The sequence below is a fragment of the Natrix helvetica genome, assembly GCF_964273705.1.
Source record: "Natrix helvetica genome assembly, chromosome: 3".
Taxonomy (NCBI): domain Eukaryota; kingdom Metazoa; phylum Chordata; class Lepidosauria; order Squamata; family Natricidae; genus Natrix; species Natrix helvetica.
In genome coordinates, this window is record NC_138549.1 from 122,380,805 (window position 1) to 122,395,462 (window position 14,658).

Consider the following 14,658-nt stretch of genomic DNA (forward strand, 5'->3'; position numbering starts at 1 on the left):
ATATTTTTTAAAAATCTACTGACATTCTGTCAAGAAAAAGGACTCTTTAATCCATTTTCCAATGTGTTTTAGAAATACAGCTGTACCAGAGAGGCTAAAAGAAGGGAAAGTCTTTTCAGGCAATGTCAAATGTGGTCTTTATCAGCATTCTCCTCTAAAGAAAATTATGGTTATCCCACCAGATTGAAATAACTTTAGAGTCATTTCTTTTCATCATCTGGGGTAGAAGAATGGGGAGCAGTTATCTCTGAGCTAGTGAAAGCCACTTAACCCATCTTTCTTTTTCCTCCAGGCCTGACCTATGATGAAGTGGTGAGCTTTGTGCCGCCCCCAATTGACCAGGAGGAAATGGAATCCTGAGAACCTGTTTCTCTTTGTCCCATATCACTGTGAGGGGAACATCTTTTTCATAGGAATTCTCCACATATTGTTCAAGTGCCTCTTGCCATGAAGATTCTCCTTGGGGGAGGACGTGTGTATGTGTGCGTATGTGTGAATGTGTTGAATGAAAAGGAAGGAAAAGAAAAGATTCAGAGGGGAATATTTATACAGAACCTGTATAAAATTGCATGTTCTCTTGTATTTTTGTACACAGTTTGGGACATGTTTCTACAGACCTGTATTTGATTGCTTTTTAGCCTTTACTGCTGATAATCAGCTTTCATTACTCTAGGTCTAGGCAGATAGTATGCAGGGAAGCTGAGATTTCAGATGCTCAGTAGAAATTGTTGCCATTAAATGGCTCTTCTACAAGAAAAGACTTAGAAAATGGAAACTGAACTATTACTTGAACTGCACTCCCTGCTTTCCAAGATGAGGGGGTAGAGGATTTATTTCAGTTACTTATTCCCACAAAGTCTCCCCACTATTTTATAATAGCAGAAAAGTTGACTCCTGAATGTCTGGCTGTCATTAATATGAAACAGGTGGTGTTGTTGTTTTTTAAAAAAAGTTTGTGCCTTAAATCAGTGTTTCTCAACTTTGGCAGCTTTAAGGAATATGGCTTCAACTCCCAGATTTCTCCAATCTACATTCTGGCTGGGGGCTTCTGGGAGTTGAAGTCCACACATTTTAAAGTTTCTGAGGTTGAGAAGCACTGCCTTGAATGACCTGAGAGTAAAACTAAGTCTGACTTAATGGTCTCAACAATGGAATTTGGAAGTTGTGTCTTTTTGAAGTAAAGGCCTCATAATACCTAGGTATCCCAGCCTGACTACTGTAATCAAGACACAAATATTCCAGCCGTTCCTCATGAAGCAGTTTGGTCATTTCTCTTTCTTATTTCTCTGCCCAACTCTGAGATGTCTCACCTCTGCTATGCTACTGTTTTCTATACCATCTTCAGATGAAATGTGTGTTTTTGCATGTTGTAGCTGTACAAGCATGTAGGCTTGCTTATATTATTTTGGAAGAGGCAACTCAGCCAATAAATTAATGTATTCAGTTATGAGAGTTAAAGCCATACAATTTAGCATCCATCTAACTTTGTCCAATTTATGGTTAATATTTTGGGCACTTTTAACAGGAAAGGAGCTGATAAATATGCATCTGTCTTTAACTTTCTATCTGTGGCTTTAAAAATCAGTTCATTTGTCAACTGGTATGTGCCTAAAGAAGAACTCAGTCCATTGTATTCATTAATGCAAGAAACATTTCTCTGCACAAGGATGAGTGGGAGGCCTCAGTTCAAGTATTTTGTGTTCATCAGGTATTCTGAATATCCAAAAACCTATTTTTAAAATATTTCCTGAGATTTATATAATGCAGGCATCATGCATGAATTGTATGCCTATTTGAAAGCTCTGCAATATTTTTGTTTTTTTCTGATGGATTTGGGATTTTGTGTATTTATCCCTTTTGTACAGAGAAGCCTTTTTTTTAAGAAGGAAGGAAGGAAAGGGTTATGTGGATAATGAAGCCATCATATCCTTCCTTTCTCTTCAGTTCAGACCCTTCTGCAAAGACACCTTAGCTTGGGGTCCAGAGAACAATGCTTCTTCATGCTTCTTGTCCAGAGGCCTTCTGTAAACTAAACAAAATCACCTGTCTGTTGAACCTGCGGTCTGGGAATTCAGATGGAAATGTAGATATATTCTGTCAAATATACAGGAAATTTATTTTTATCTGTCATTTTATTGTAGCTGTGACTTTCATGCATAAATACTACAAAGGGAATTTAAAAAAAAACGTAAGTTTATATGTGAGTGAAACTCTCAAAGCTGAGATTTTAGATGGAGGGGCCCCTGTGGAGTGCACTCCTTGTTAGAACGATAGAAAATACACACTTTAAAGAGGAATTCTGCTCTAACTGGTTTTGCCAAATAGGATATCACTCAATGCAATTGGTTTTAAAATAAAGTTATTTTTCAGACTAAATGGACTGGTGGTGTTTATAAATTTCTGTTTGAGTGTGATAAAGTTCCGTGATGATGCATACAGTTGGATCCCAATATTACACATAACAATACTTTTCCTAACTAGCCACATATATTTTATTTTATTTTTATTAATCTAATTGTAAAAATGATTAGAATTTTTTTTAAAATGCCATGAGTCCTTCTGGTGCATGGTGATAAAGATACTGTAAATAAATACTACTGGTGGTCATCCCTGTAAGCACAAAATATAAGTAATTTTTTTAAAAAATTCTGGATGCAGTTAAATAATGTCAATTCTGCAAGTGCATTTTTTATACAAATCTGAAGAAATTAACATTTGCATCCATCACCCACTTAGTTTAAGAAAGTGTATTGCATTCCTATTTCTAACCCTTGGCATTGTACATACATTTGTCTAAAATAACCTGGCTTCCCTTTTATTGATGAATCCTTATTTAAAGATATATAAATGTAAATCTTCTCATCAGTAAAAGCAAAATATTTCATTTGCTGCATCCATATTATTCAAACTATAAGCATACAACAGATTATATATTTTTAGGATGAAAGTTCTTCAAATGTCTGTAGTGATGCAACCCTACCCGAAAATAATGTTTATACTTGGCCAAATTAAAAACACACACACACACACACACCACCATGCTCATTGACCAAATTCCAATCTAGAAATCAAGCCAAACAACGATTGAAAACTTAAGTCTCACAAAACAAAATATTTTTATTGGAAACAACAAAACTCAAAACTACTCCATGGGAGAGATGAGCCCATTTGCTGCCTCCCCTATAGCTCCTGAGCATCACCTTAGAGGCAGCCTCTCTCATCTCACCCCTGCATTACAAAGCTGCTCCAATCCTTTGGGCCACCATGCCCAGAAAAGATCCAAGCTGAAGGGCTCCCAGGCACCCAAGGTTGGATCTCTAGAACATATCCAAGTCCTGAAAGATCACAGTTGCACTCAATCCAGACAATTTGGAAATAGGTTCTGGCACCAGTTCTACCCTGCATACTCAAGATCTCTCCTATGTGTGATTCCCTTCCAGCTTCTGAATCTCAGAAAATTGCTGACTTAAGAATTCTTTAATCAGTAAAAATCACTATTTTTAATAAAGGCACATACCATTATAACAAATTTCAGAATATTTTATGACGCTTTAAAAAAAATGAAGGTCAGTGGTATTTGTAACCAGTTTTTTCATCACAAAACTCAACAGTAGCACAGTCATCTGATATTTGGAGATACCCTTGCAGTTTTGCTGGCAGCTGTGGAAAAGGTATGCTCTTGTTTTCCATTAGGTGTTTTCCCTGTTCAGTTTACAACCCTGGAATTTCCTGGCTGTGTTCCTCCAAGAATTAACTAGGTGTGATTTTAGCTTTGGAATTCATGCAAAGGCAAATCAGGTGCCGTTGCTGCTTCCATGTCTAGATCAAACTTGAAATTGCCAGAATGAAGCCAACTCCTTTGTCATTGGCCAAAAATAAGTCAGTACATGTTTCTGGTAGTAGCTGAAATACCAGCAGATGGGCTGGCCTCTGTCTCTCGACATTAACACCGTCTGAAGAGGCTTCATTTGAGCATATTGTTTTTACAGGTGCTGCCATCTGCTGATATAAAACATTTAATTTATATTTAAAATTGGCTTTAAATACACTTGTTGCATATAAAGTGGACTTTTTAAAAAAAAAAGATCTTTGCACTCAATTGCAAAGCAGAAATTATCCAAAATACAGCCCAAGAATAAATAATAAATTTACTTTATTTGGCCTTTGGGATACAACTTAAATTTTCAGATATTACATGACTATTAAAAAACACTTTCCACTCATGACAGTCTTCTAAAAAAAACCTGGCCTACACACATGCTAATGTTAGTACAAGGTGTGCCTTTTATAAAGCACCAGGTGTGCTGTTTAAGAACAAGGGCAGTTCAGTCCACAAGCGTGACAAAATGGTCTGTGATTGTCATTCTCTGCAGGAACCTATTAACTGCAGACACATTTTTCAGAATGACCAACCCTCTCATAATGAGAGGCTGCATTAATTTATCCACCTAATTGCAAGCTCTCGCAATCGGCATGTGATTATGAGATCAAGGAAACGTACATGACTGGCAACACAAAACTACCAGCAATGGATGACAGGCAGGAAAGTAATACCCAGTCAGCTGATTAGCTCTTGCCTTTTAGATCATGGCTGTCCATCTCTTGCAACAGAATGCATTTCTCTTAAACTAGAAGTATTGCCTAGTCAATCAACTGTATCCCAAATAAGCTTATCAATTTCATATGTCAGAATTTTTGCTGCAGAAAACTATTTTTTGCCTTTAAACTTGCAACATTCTCCCAGCAACATGTATTACATTATCTGTCGCTGCAACACAGTAAACTGCTCTAAAGTTGTTTTGGATGTTCTTTCTTACCGAAGGAGGAAGTGAGATCAACAAATGATATGTTCATCAGATGAATGAAGACTGATTAAGTTGCATTATCTGTATTTTATACTTTAATATGTTTAATAAAATTATTAAAGGGATTTTTAAAAAATATGCAAGGAATAAAAGTAAGTTACAGTATGTCTTTACTCATTTACATTGCAAGTTTATTAAGACTTCAAAAAGTATTGCTAGTAGCAGTAAATCTGTATTAGGCAGGCATGGCTGCTATTTCTATTACTATAAAGACTACCTTTCACATAGAAAAGGTGAGTCCTTTGAAAGTACCTGCAAGGGGAGTGTCTAATTTGCAACATGACTCCTTCCTCCTGAGCTGATGTGTGGGCAGAGGGCGGGCTATAAGTCTCCTCGTATGCACTCATTGTTCACAACACAGTTGAGAAGGAAATCTACGGTTTACTTTCCTAAGAGAAGTCTCGCTGCCTGTGGTAAAAAAAACTGGATTGGCCTTGAGTTTCTTTACAGCTTGGTGTACTGGAGAGTTCTACTCCAGGCACAGAGGAGATGAGCTTTACCAGGCGAAAAGGCTTCTTCAGGCAAGAAGTAAACAAGACAATTTGGGAACTTCCTAGAAGATATACTGCTATCATCCCTGTAGGATCTGGGGCTTATGGCTCTGTCTGGTGAGTGGCTTTCTGGATCTCGGGGCTTTGGCAAAGCGGGAAGTGGAGATGAATACACAGGATCCTGGGATCCTAGATTTTGAGGAGGAATCACATGGAATCAGTTTATTTAACTCTGGTGAATATACATTTGCATTCTGGAAAAGAGATTTGGTTTCCTTCCGGCCACAGTTTTCAACGTCATTCTAAGTGTCAGTTGATCAGATATTGAAAGCTATCTTAGAAGGTTTGGAAACCTTCTAAGTTTCCAATGGTCCTTTTTCTATCTATGTTTGGAAACCTTCTAAGTTTCCAATGGTCCTTTTTGTAAAAGAATACAAAAATACAATATTTATTTGATATGTTGATCTTTAAACAGGGTGAAGCACAAGTACCATGCTGTGCTGTTTGTTTGCAGTTGGAAGGAAAACAATTCAGATATTGCTGGCATGACAAATTAATTAAGGCACATCTTCTAGCACTGTTTTATTTTCAACTAATGGTTATGTGCCATCAAGTCATTTTTGATTCCTAGAGACCACATAGCTAAATTACTTGCAATACTCGACTTTGAAAACACTATAGGACACTATCAATTCATGATGATCAAATACACATAGTTCCAATTTTTCTTAGTAATGGAGATCTGCTTAAACCTTCCAGTTTCCACACTACAGTTTTTCAAGTTAGTTGGACTTGGATTATATATTTGACGTATAGAAAATGACTATAGCAATGCATGGAATTATGCCTTGTTTTCACAAAACATTTCTAGCCAGAGAAAAATGATATTAATCTGCCAAAGTTTTGCAGTATGATTATGCTATACTGTTGTATACAAAACACTTTTCCAGCTGGGAATCTGTTGGGATAACTTCCACAATTTTCCTCCAGGCTGGCCAAAACGTTATAGGGCCTGGGACGAGTGTTGAGGTGAAATAAGAAGCTGATAAGGAGGAAGGAAGGGTCTTTTTCCTTTTGTACTTCCCAACACTGAGTCCAACAGTCCCAGTTGCTACTGTTATCAGACAAGTCTTGTTTACATTAAACTATTCTTTCTGAACTACCCTCGGTGCTTTGGTTAAAGTACAAAGACTTTTACAGCGCACAGGTTCTTGAGCTGAAATGCCTGAAGCAGACATGCTGTAACAGCCAAAGCCAATGAGTCAATGCTTTTGTCACACAGAATACATTTGTGGGATGGGCTAATTTTGTTTCTTTATATTATGCTGGCTTCTGCACGAGATGTATCTAAAGTTAAAATTTACATCCATGATTTTTGCAGAATTTTTCACATGACAGCCTAATTTGAAATGTTAATTGTGTATTGACTTATTCTGACTAATGTCAAATGTAGTATTTTGTAGCTACAGGCTTATATTGTATGTATGTGTGTGTATGTGTGTGTGTGTGTGTGTGTGTGTGTGTGTATGTATGTATGTATGTATGTATGTATGTATGTATGTATGTATGTATATGTATTTGTGTTACAACCCCTGGTATGCCCAAATATGGGAGGGAGCTCACTACTTCCCCTTTCTGTCCTTCGGCTCATTACAGAAAACCATCCAGGCAGAAAACCATATTTTTATTTTTAATGTTGCCTTTATATATATATGTTGTATTTGTGCTGATAAATAAATAAAGGGAGACTAGTATAGATCTATTTCAAGCTATTTAGCTCTCATCAGCTAGCCATACCCTTACTGGGATTCGAACCAGGGCTGTATTACACATTAGGCAGGCACATTAGCCACTAAGCCACAGGCTCTCCTCCTTATCAGCTGAGCCAAGGAAATAGGTATGTATTTGTGTTACAACCCCTGGTATGCCCAAATATAAAGATATAAATATAAAAAGGCAACATTAAAAATAAAAATATGGTTTTCTGCCTGCATGGTCTTCTGTGATAAGCCGAAGGACAGAAAGAGGGAGTAGTGACCTTCCTCCCATATTTAGTCATACCAGGGGTTGTAACACAAATATATATATATTCTTCCTCAGAATCAAATGAACAAATGCCAGGTAACACTGCCAAACATTAAATTCAAATATAAGAATATTGGAGGGAATTCCTTTGGGGTAAGACTCTATTGCTTTTTCTCAGGACTAAGGAAGCTATCTGTCAGTCCCACATACATACAATCCTGCATGAGAAGCAATGAATGAAACTTGACAGGTTCATTGAGTGGCTAGCTTCTTCGGTATTGTCAGCAGATACTGTATTACTGTATTAGGGAAAGCTCCATTGTTTCTGGCTCCAGATGCCATTAGATGTGTTGTTGCTCCTGCCAGCTATCTTAGTTAGTTGGAGTCAGCAAACCACCAGAAAGCATTTGCACTCCCATGGTGCCATGTATTTCCATTGGCCATCCTGTGTGGCAAGTATATAAGGATACCAGTCACGGAAAGACTCTGCCCCTGTGGCACAGGAGAGCTGGAGACTGTGGGTCACATGTTCCTTAGATGTTCCTTCTATACGGAGATTAGGAAAAAACATATTCTGCCAATAGCTGCTAGGTATCCTGGCCGTTCTGCCATTACCTATCTCCAGTGGCTGCTTAAGGATGAACAGTCCATAACTACAGCACAATTGGCCTGATTCTGTGGAGCAGCACTGGAGATTCATCGCGAACACGTTTCTTCCCCACCATAGCGATGTTATATAAAAATTGTGGCAAACCCTTTGCATTGCTTAGTCACTTCCCTTTTAGCGTTGAACCTACAAAGGGCCACGCAGTTTAGGGATTGTGACTATCATATAGTCAAACCATTTATGATTTTATTACAAAATTTTATTATTTTAGTTGTTTTTATTTTATACTAGAATATATATATGATGTTCCTCTTTTAGCTAAGAAATGTTATAAACAGCATAGGTAGGAAAATTTAGTCAAAGAGTGAGAAACAGTCAGTTTAAAAAAAGGCAAGTAATTAAAAGAGAAGGAAATCTAAATGTAATTGAGGTCATCATAATACATTAAAGGTCTCCGCACCTTTCTGTCTTTAAACACTGTCTTTAAATTCTTTTTTCCACCACATCCATACATGTCCATACATTGTCTTTTGTTCTCTTAAGATTCTCATCTCTCTCGCTCTCTTTTAGGATCTCATCAACTTCATCTAATTACAACATTGCTCATATATTCTTCCTTGATTTAGAATTATTTTTCCATATGCATTCATTCCTCATTTGACAAAACTGTTTGAGCATATATGATTTGAACAGATCATTTTGTACTCAATTTATGTTAATTCATCACCTATTCATTCTTAACCCTACCCCTATCTCTTCTTGCTTTACGGTCTCTTCTTCAGTAACTCATTCCTACCTCATTCGCCTTCATTAACATTTCTTTCTAATGGTAAGGATATTGATAGTCAACTGAGGCACATTTTGGCCAGAATGTCAGAAGCACAATCAAAACTCAGTTTTACTTCTCACACTATTCTATGCAAACCAGGATTTCTAAACTGGAAACTAACTTCCAATACTGCTGTCTATATCCCACTTTCATCCTCCTCTTCCTGTTCTTTTTCCCAGTTATACAGAGTTATATATTTAAACTTAAAAGTGAATATTAATACTAGGTACTCAGAAATTATAGCTCAACAGTTTAAAATCTACTCTTGAACTTTTTTATTGGTGATGTTACAAAATTACCCTGAGAGGTGAAAGAGTTTTTGAAAGTTACAATTTTTGGTATTGAATTTGTGACCCATTATTTGGGACGGCTGTGGTTCCCAAACCTAATATTCTCCAGAATGCAATGAACTAATCAACTGTAAAGATTTAAAGTAGTTCAAAAATTTCTAGAAGGCATCAGTTGTTAAGAACTAGTAGAGAGCCTCCTAGTTTATAACATATGTAGAAAGTAGTTTTTATAGAAACACTGTATACATCCAGAAAAAAAGTGTCTATGTAGATATGCTCCCCAGTTAACACAAGATCCAATCTATGTACTCAACTTTATACAAATGTTTCTAGAAGCCATATCTACAGTGCATACAAGTGCATTTTTATGTGTAATGCAAATTAGTAGTGCTTGTAGATAAATTCCAGATCTACAAAAAAAAAAACTAGATTATGCAGTTTTCCAGAACAGAATGGTCAAATAAATCAGGAAATGTCTGAAGTCATTGGTTTGTCATCATGTAAAAATGCAGTGGCAAACACATTTACCAGTATGTGTTATGAACAAAGCCTTAAGTTTATTTGGCAGTGTCCTTATACATATTGATATATGCAGAAATTCATTGAATTTTCATCCAAATACTGCAGCAGTACAGCTAAAGCTACAGTCCTAGTTATGCTTCCTAGACCATAAGCTTCACTGAATAAAAAACTATCTTACTACAAATATGGTTAGGATTCCACAGATCAGCATAATGCCTCCATGTAATTTCCTTCTGAATAATTTTCTCCGATTTGCTATAGTTCTGCAATTGATAAGAAAACAGGAGACAAAGTAGCTATCAAGAAGCTCTGTCGCCCATTCCAGTCTGAGATTTTTGCCAAACGAGCCTATCGGGAACTCACACTGCTAAAGCACATGCAGCATGAAAATGTGAGTAGCTACTTCTCTGTGTATGTTTGCCTGTAATCAAAAGAGTTCTCAGTGTTTTACACAAATAGCAATTGAATTGGAAAGAGAAAGGTGAGAGAAAGAAAAGGGGGAAAAGAAAGAAAAATCATAATTTCTATCTTCACTTGAGACAAAAATTCAAATAAATAGCAAAATATTCGTGCCCAGAAGAGTAACAGCTTGCAGTAACAGCTTCGATGAAATGACCAATTCATCCCTGAGATAGACAGATCTCATTCCTGAGATAGATAGATCTCATTCATTCAAGTTGCTACATTGACTCAAAAGTTATAAATCAGTGCCATACTAAGTTTGGACCATCAGTTAATGGTACTCGCAAAGATGGAAGACAACCAGCAAGACAAGTTCTAATATTTCCTTTTTCAACCTGATTCAGTTTGAGATATGTTGGATGCTTTGGAATTCTGCAAATTGTAGGCCCAGTATGTCTGAGGCTAAAATTAGATGCAATAAACATTCTGTCCACCGGATGAAAAGAGGGATGCGTTTATAATACTCATTTTCAATAACAAGGATAACTTGTCATGATTTTAACATAGCTGAATGCCCTGGTCTGCCTACTGATAATCACATTTCAGTTTTTGCTGAAATATTTAAGAGCCACATAATTGGTTGGGTAAATTATACTTGGCAAAATGTAATTACCTACAATATGCTATGAATAAATCAAATACTCCCAAGCAGCCCCTGAGTGTAAAAACAAGCCTTCTTTACACTCTGCTGATAGTTACTTCTTAACCCATTTTCCTTCACCCCTCCATCCCAATTTTCTAGCAATAGTGGATTTACAGTACTGTATACAAGCTAGGCATTACAGTTACTGCCTGATACAGCTACTGAATTTCTGTACTTCAGATTTAAAGCTACTGTCTGATTTGTGGTTTTGGTAGAACTCTGGTTCTTTCATGCTATGCATTCATTAATCTACAGTTTTTATTTATTTATTTAACCAAGCTCTGTACCAGCTAGCACAGCAAAAGTTTTATCAATTGCTAACTTACTGTAGGGCCAGTCTAACGTAACCATAAGTGGCTGCAAATGACATCTAAGAAATTCCACCCCTGGCATCTTCTTTCCTGTGTCTCACACTCTAATTTATTTTATGTAAGCAAGTCCAGTGCACATGATCCCAGCAAGGAGAGACATGACACATCCCTATTACATGGCATGTTCTTGACATCAGTCTAGTATATTGGAATCTCCTATTCTCTACATAAATTAGATAGGAAGAGTGCAGCATCATTTTGCATGACACTCTGTTAATGGAAATGTCTTCCTTTTCTAAATTCAGTAGTCTTTTGGGATTGGGAATCCATGCTAAGTTCTAATAAGAAGGAAACCTATGCAAACAGATATGCTGGCATTCTACAATTCCTATTTTCTCAGCTACAGTAAAGTGTCAGCTGTGGTTGAACAGGCTCTAATTAATTATTATTAAATATTGATGCATCCAGAATCTGAAACATACACTCCGTACAACTATGCCTGAATTTATTCCCTGGTCTTGGAGCTTCTTATGAGAACATCACAAAAAATAAGACTTCCTCTCTCCCAGCCCATTGCTTGGAAAGCTTCAAGTTGTCAATTAACATGGCTTGGTCTCTGGTTGGGAAAGCAGAATGTTTTTATCATGTTAGGTCAGAGATGGGTTGTTCCCGGTTTGGCCTGGATCAGCCAAACAGGTAGTGGCAGTGGCGGGAGGCCCCACCCACCTGCCTGGACACTTCTGCGCATGCGCAGAAGCGTCACACGCACGAGCAAACCGGTAGCATCAGGATTTGAAACCCACCTCTGTGTTAGATAGATATGTTCTTGTACTCTGTGTAAGCTAACATTCTGAGTCTACCTCTGCTGCAGGTTATTGGATTACTTGATGTCTTCACTTCAGCTACTTCCTTTGATGGATTCCAGGACTTGTAAGTTTGCATTTTCTACCATATGATGTTCTATAGCTCTAGTGCAGAATTATAACAGAATAACAGAATGGGAAGGGACCTTGCAGGGCTTCTACTCCAACATCCTGCTCAAGCAGGAGACCCTGCTCCATTTCAGACAAATGGTTGTTCAATCTGTCTAGTGTTGGAGTATCCACAATTTCTGGAGGAAAGTCATTCCACTGATTAATTGTTCTAACGGTCAGGAAATTTCTCTTTAGTTTTAAACTTGGTTCCCTCCTTGTTTTCCTCCCCTGCTTCTTGTTCTGCTTTCAGGTGGTTTGAAGAATAGGTAGATCCACTCTAAAATAATTGCTTTTAAAGAAGGCACAACAACTTGGTCCCTTAATCATTTTATCTCAAAATCTGTTATTTTCAAACATGAGTCTATACAGGTTCTGTCACCAAGTTTAGCAATACATAAATAAATAGCCATATATGATATATATGGCATAGGGCCTGGATACTTGAGGGACCACATGTTTCCCATAACATCAGTCTAGCTGATTCAATCCTGCAATCTTGATGTGCTCCAGATTCCTTCAATTAAACAATGTCATCTATTGGAACCCTGGAAGCATGTTTTCTTTGTAGCAGTTCCTGCCCTCTGAATGAGGTTCCTTCCAAGATCCAGATGGCTCCTATCCTACTATTGTTTAAAAGAGTTGTGAAGAACTGGCTCTTTTTCCAGGCCTTTGGTCAGGAAGAGTAATACCTCTCACTTCATTGTGTTTGTCATTTTTATCTTTGTCTTTTATGTTTTAGTGATCTTAGCCTAATGTTTTATTATTGTGAATAGTTGACAGTCGGGTGGTATACAGGTTTAATAAATTATGGTTGGTCATATCGTCAACCAGAGGTTTAGACTGGATTTGGCATTTTTATTCACCTATTGAGTCCTTCCCAAGGATCTGGAATAGACAGATGTTGTTGGTTGATGATATTAAAGGTGTCATCACAGGATGTAAGCAGTTCCAAGTAAAATTGTCTTTTGCAATTGAGTGATGATGATTTTGTCAATGCTGATTGTCTTCAAGTGATGATCCAGATGTTTTGGGATTGTATTCAAGCTGTGACTTTTGGCTGCCGTAGTCATTCTACTCCTATTTACAGATTTGAATTTTGTGATTTTTTTCCAGTTTTTCTCTACTATTCTATTCTGCTGTTGCTACTTAGTAGTGGATGCTACTACATCCAGTATTTAAACTTTTTTGTCCTTCTCATCAACAATTGTTCAGTCTAAGGCGTTGTGTAGCAGGTGTTGGTCTGGTTGAGTTCTAAAATTCCAGAGGACTTCAATTTATTCAATTTCTATTATTTGGTCTGTTTTATGATGTCAACAGTTTTTGCTTGAAAGCAGATGGTATTACTTGCAGATATTCCAGTGCACCACTGTTACTTCTTTCTCATGCCATTCTTTGTAGTCAGGCTGTGTGATCTTCTTGCAGCCGCTAATTAGATGTTCCACTGTTTCTTCAATTTTTATTATGATGATAGTTGATTGTATAGTGAGCCAGATGTTCAGATTTTATTTGGCATTTTTAAAATCCACCTACTAAGTCCTTCCCAAGGATCTGGGAGAGGCAAATTGCTTGATGGTATTACAGTTCGTTGCATAGTCACCCAGATGTTTGCACTGGATTGGATTTTTTATCCCTCTATCAAGTCCTTACCTGGAATAGGCAGGTGTTATTGTTTGATGGTATCAATGATATTGTCACAGGATGTAAGCTGGTTGAAGTAAAGCTACCTTTTGCAATCGGTCAAAAGTAATTTTGACAATGCTGATGTTCAAATGGTGCTCCAATTCTTTTGGTATTGCATCCAAGGTGGCTACTACTATCTTTGTTTTCTTTTGCCAGTCATCTAATTGAAGGTCTTCATATTTTGTAATTTTCTCCAGTTTTTTCTCTTCTCTTCTGCTATCTTCAGGTACTGCCATCTCCATTATCCAGACTTTTTTGTCTTTTTTAAATCAACAATTGTTAAGTCTATGTTATATGGCAATATAGAATATTGCCATTTATCCTCAAGCAAGAACTGGGGGATCACAGCACAGATAAAGTGCTCATTATTATCAAATACACATGAAACATGAAATCACAACTCCCAGTTCTTTAGTTGGTATTGGCTTTCATACACATCAAGTTCTTCCCAAGAACTTTTGTTGTAATATATCAGCATAGTATACAGTATTTGTGGATACAAGCAGTGTGGCCTTTTGCAATTGACAGATGGACATTTTGTCAATACCTAGTTTATTGTTGTTGCCGTTAGTGCAAAGTACCCATTAGTTTTTACATAAAATTTAGCATCCTGAAAATTGTGTCTTTAACTGTTGCTTTTAAATTAGAAACTTTTTTGGGCCAATCTAGTGAAACAATTGCTACCCATAATCAGGTGTTCTGTTTACATTTTTTTTTAAACTGCTCCCATTGGATCTCAACTTCCCAAAGGAAGAAATGGTATTTTCACCCTGCCGTGCATTTTTTCAAATGGAACTTTGATGACAAGAGATTTACATTTGAAATTAGATGACACAGGAGGAGAATATGCTTTCTGCCAGAATTGGCATCCTGTAACAACCTTTTTTATCCTTGTAATGTTTTAATATTTAATATTTATACAAAAAAGTTGCCTGCTGAGAGCAATCTGTGTCACACAA

At 37.0% G+C, this 14,658-nt stretch overlaps 2 protein-coding genes across 3 annotated transcripts in view; both read left to right on the top strand.

Annotated features, from left to right (window-relative positions):
- The window catches only part of MAPK14 (mitogen-activated protein kinase 14), a 48,442-nt gene extending 46,062 nt beyond the window's left edge, over positions 1-2,380 (top strand). For both annotated transcript variants that reach the window (XM_081948021.1, XM_081948020.1), the window contains exon 12: positions 293-2,380. In XM_081948021.1, the coding sequence (XP_081804147.1) occupies positions 293-360 (68 nt within the window). In that variant the 3' untranslated portion in view covers positions 361-2,380. The remainder of the gene's footprint in view (positions 1-292) is intronic.
- A 2,812-nt stretch (positions 2,381-5,192) lies between these two features.
- Positions 5,193-14,658, top strand: part of MAPK13 (mitogen-activated protein kinase 13) — a 35,556-nt gene continuing 26,090 nt past the window's right edge. Inside the window, exons 1-3 of the mRNA XM_081947066.1 lie at positions 5,193-5,473; positions 9,891-10,020; positions 11,917-11,975. Of these exons, the coding sequence (XP_081803192.1) occupies positions 5,355-5,473; positions 9,891-10,020; positions 11,917-11,975 (308 nt within the window). The 5' untranslated portion in view covers positions 5,193-5,354. The remainder of the gene's footprint in view (positions 5,474-9,890; positions 10,021-11,916; positions 11,976-14,658) is intronic.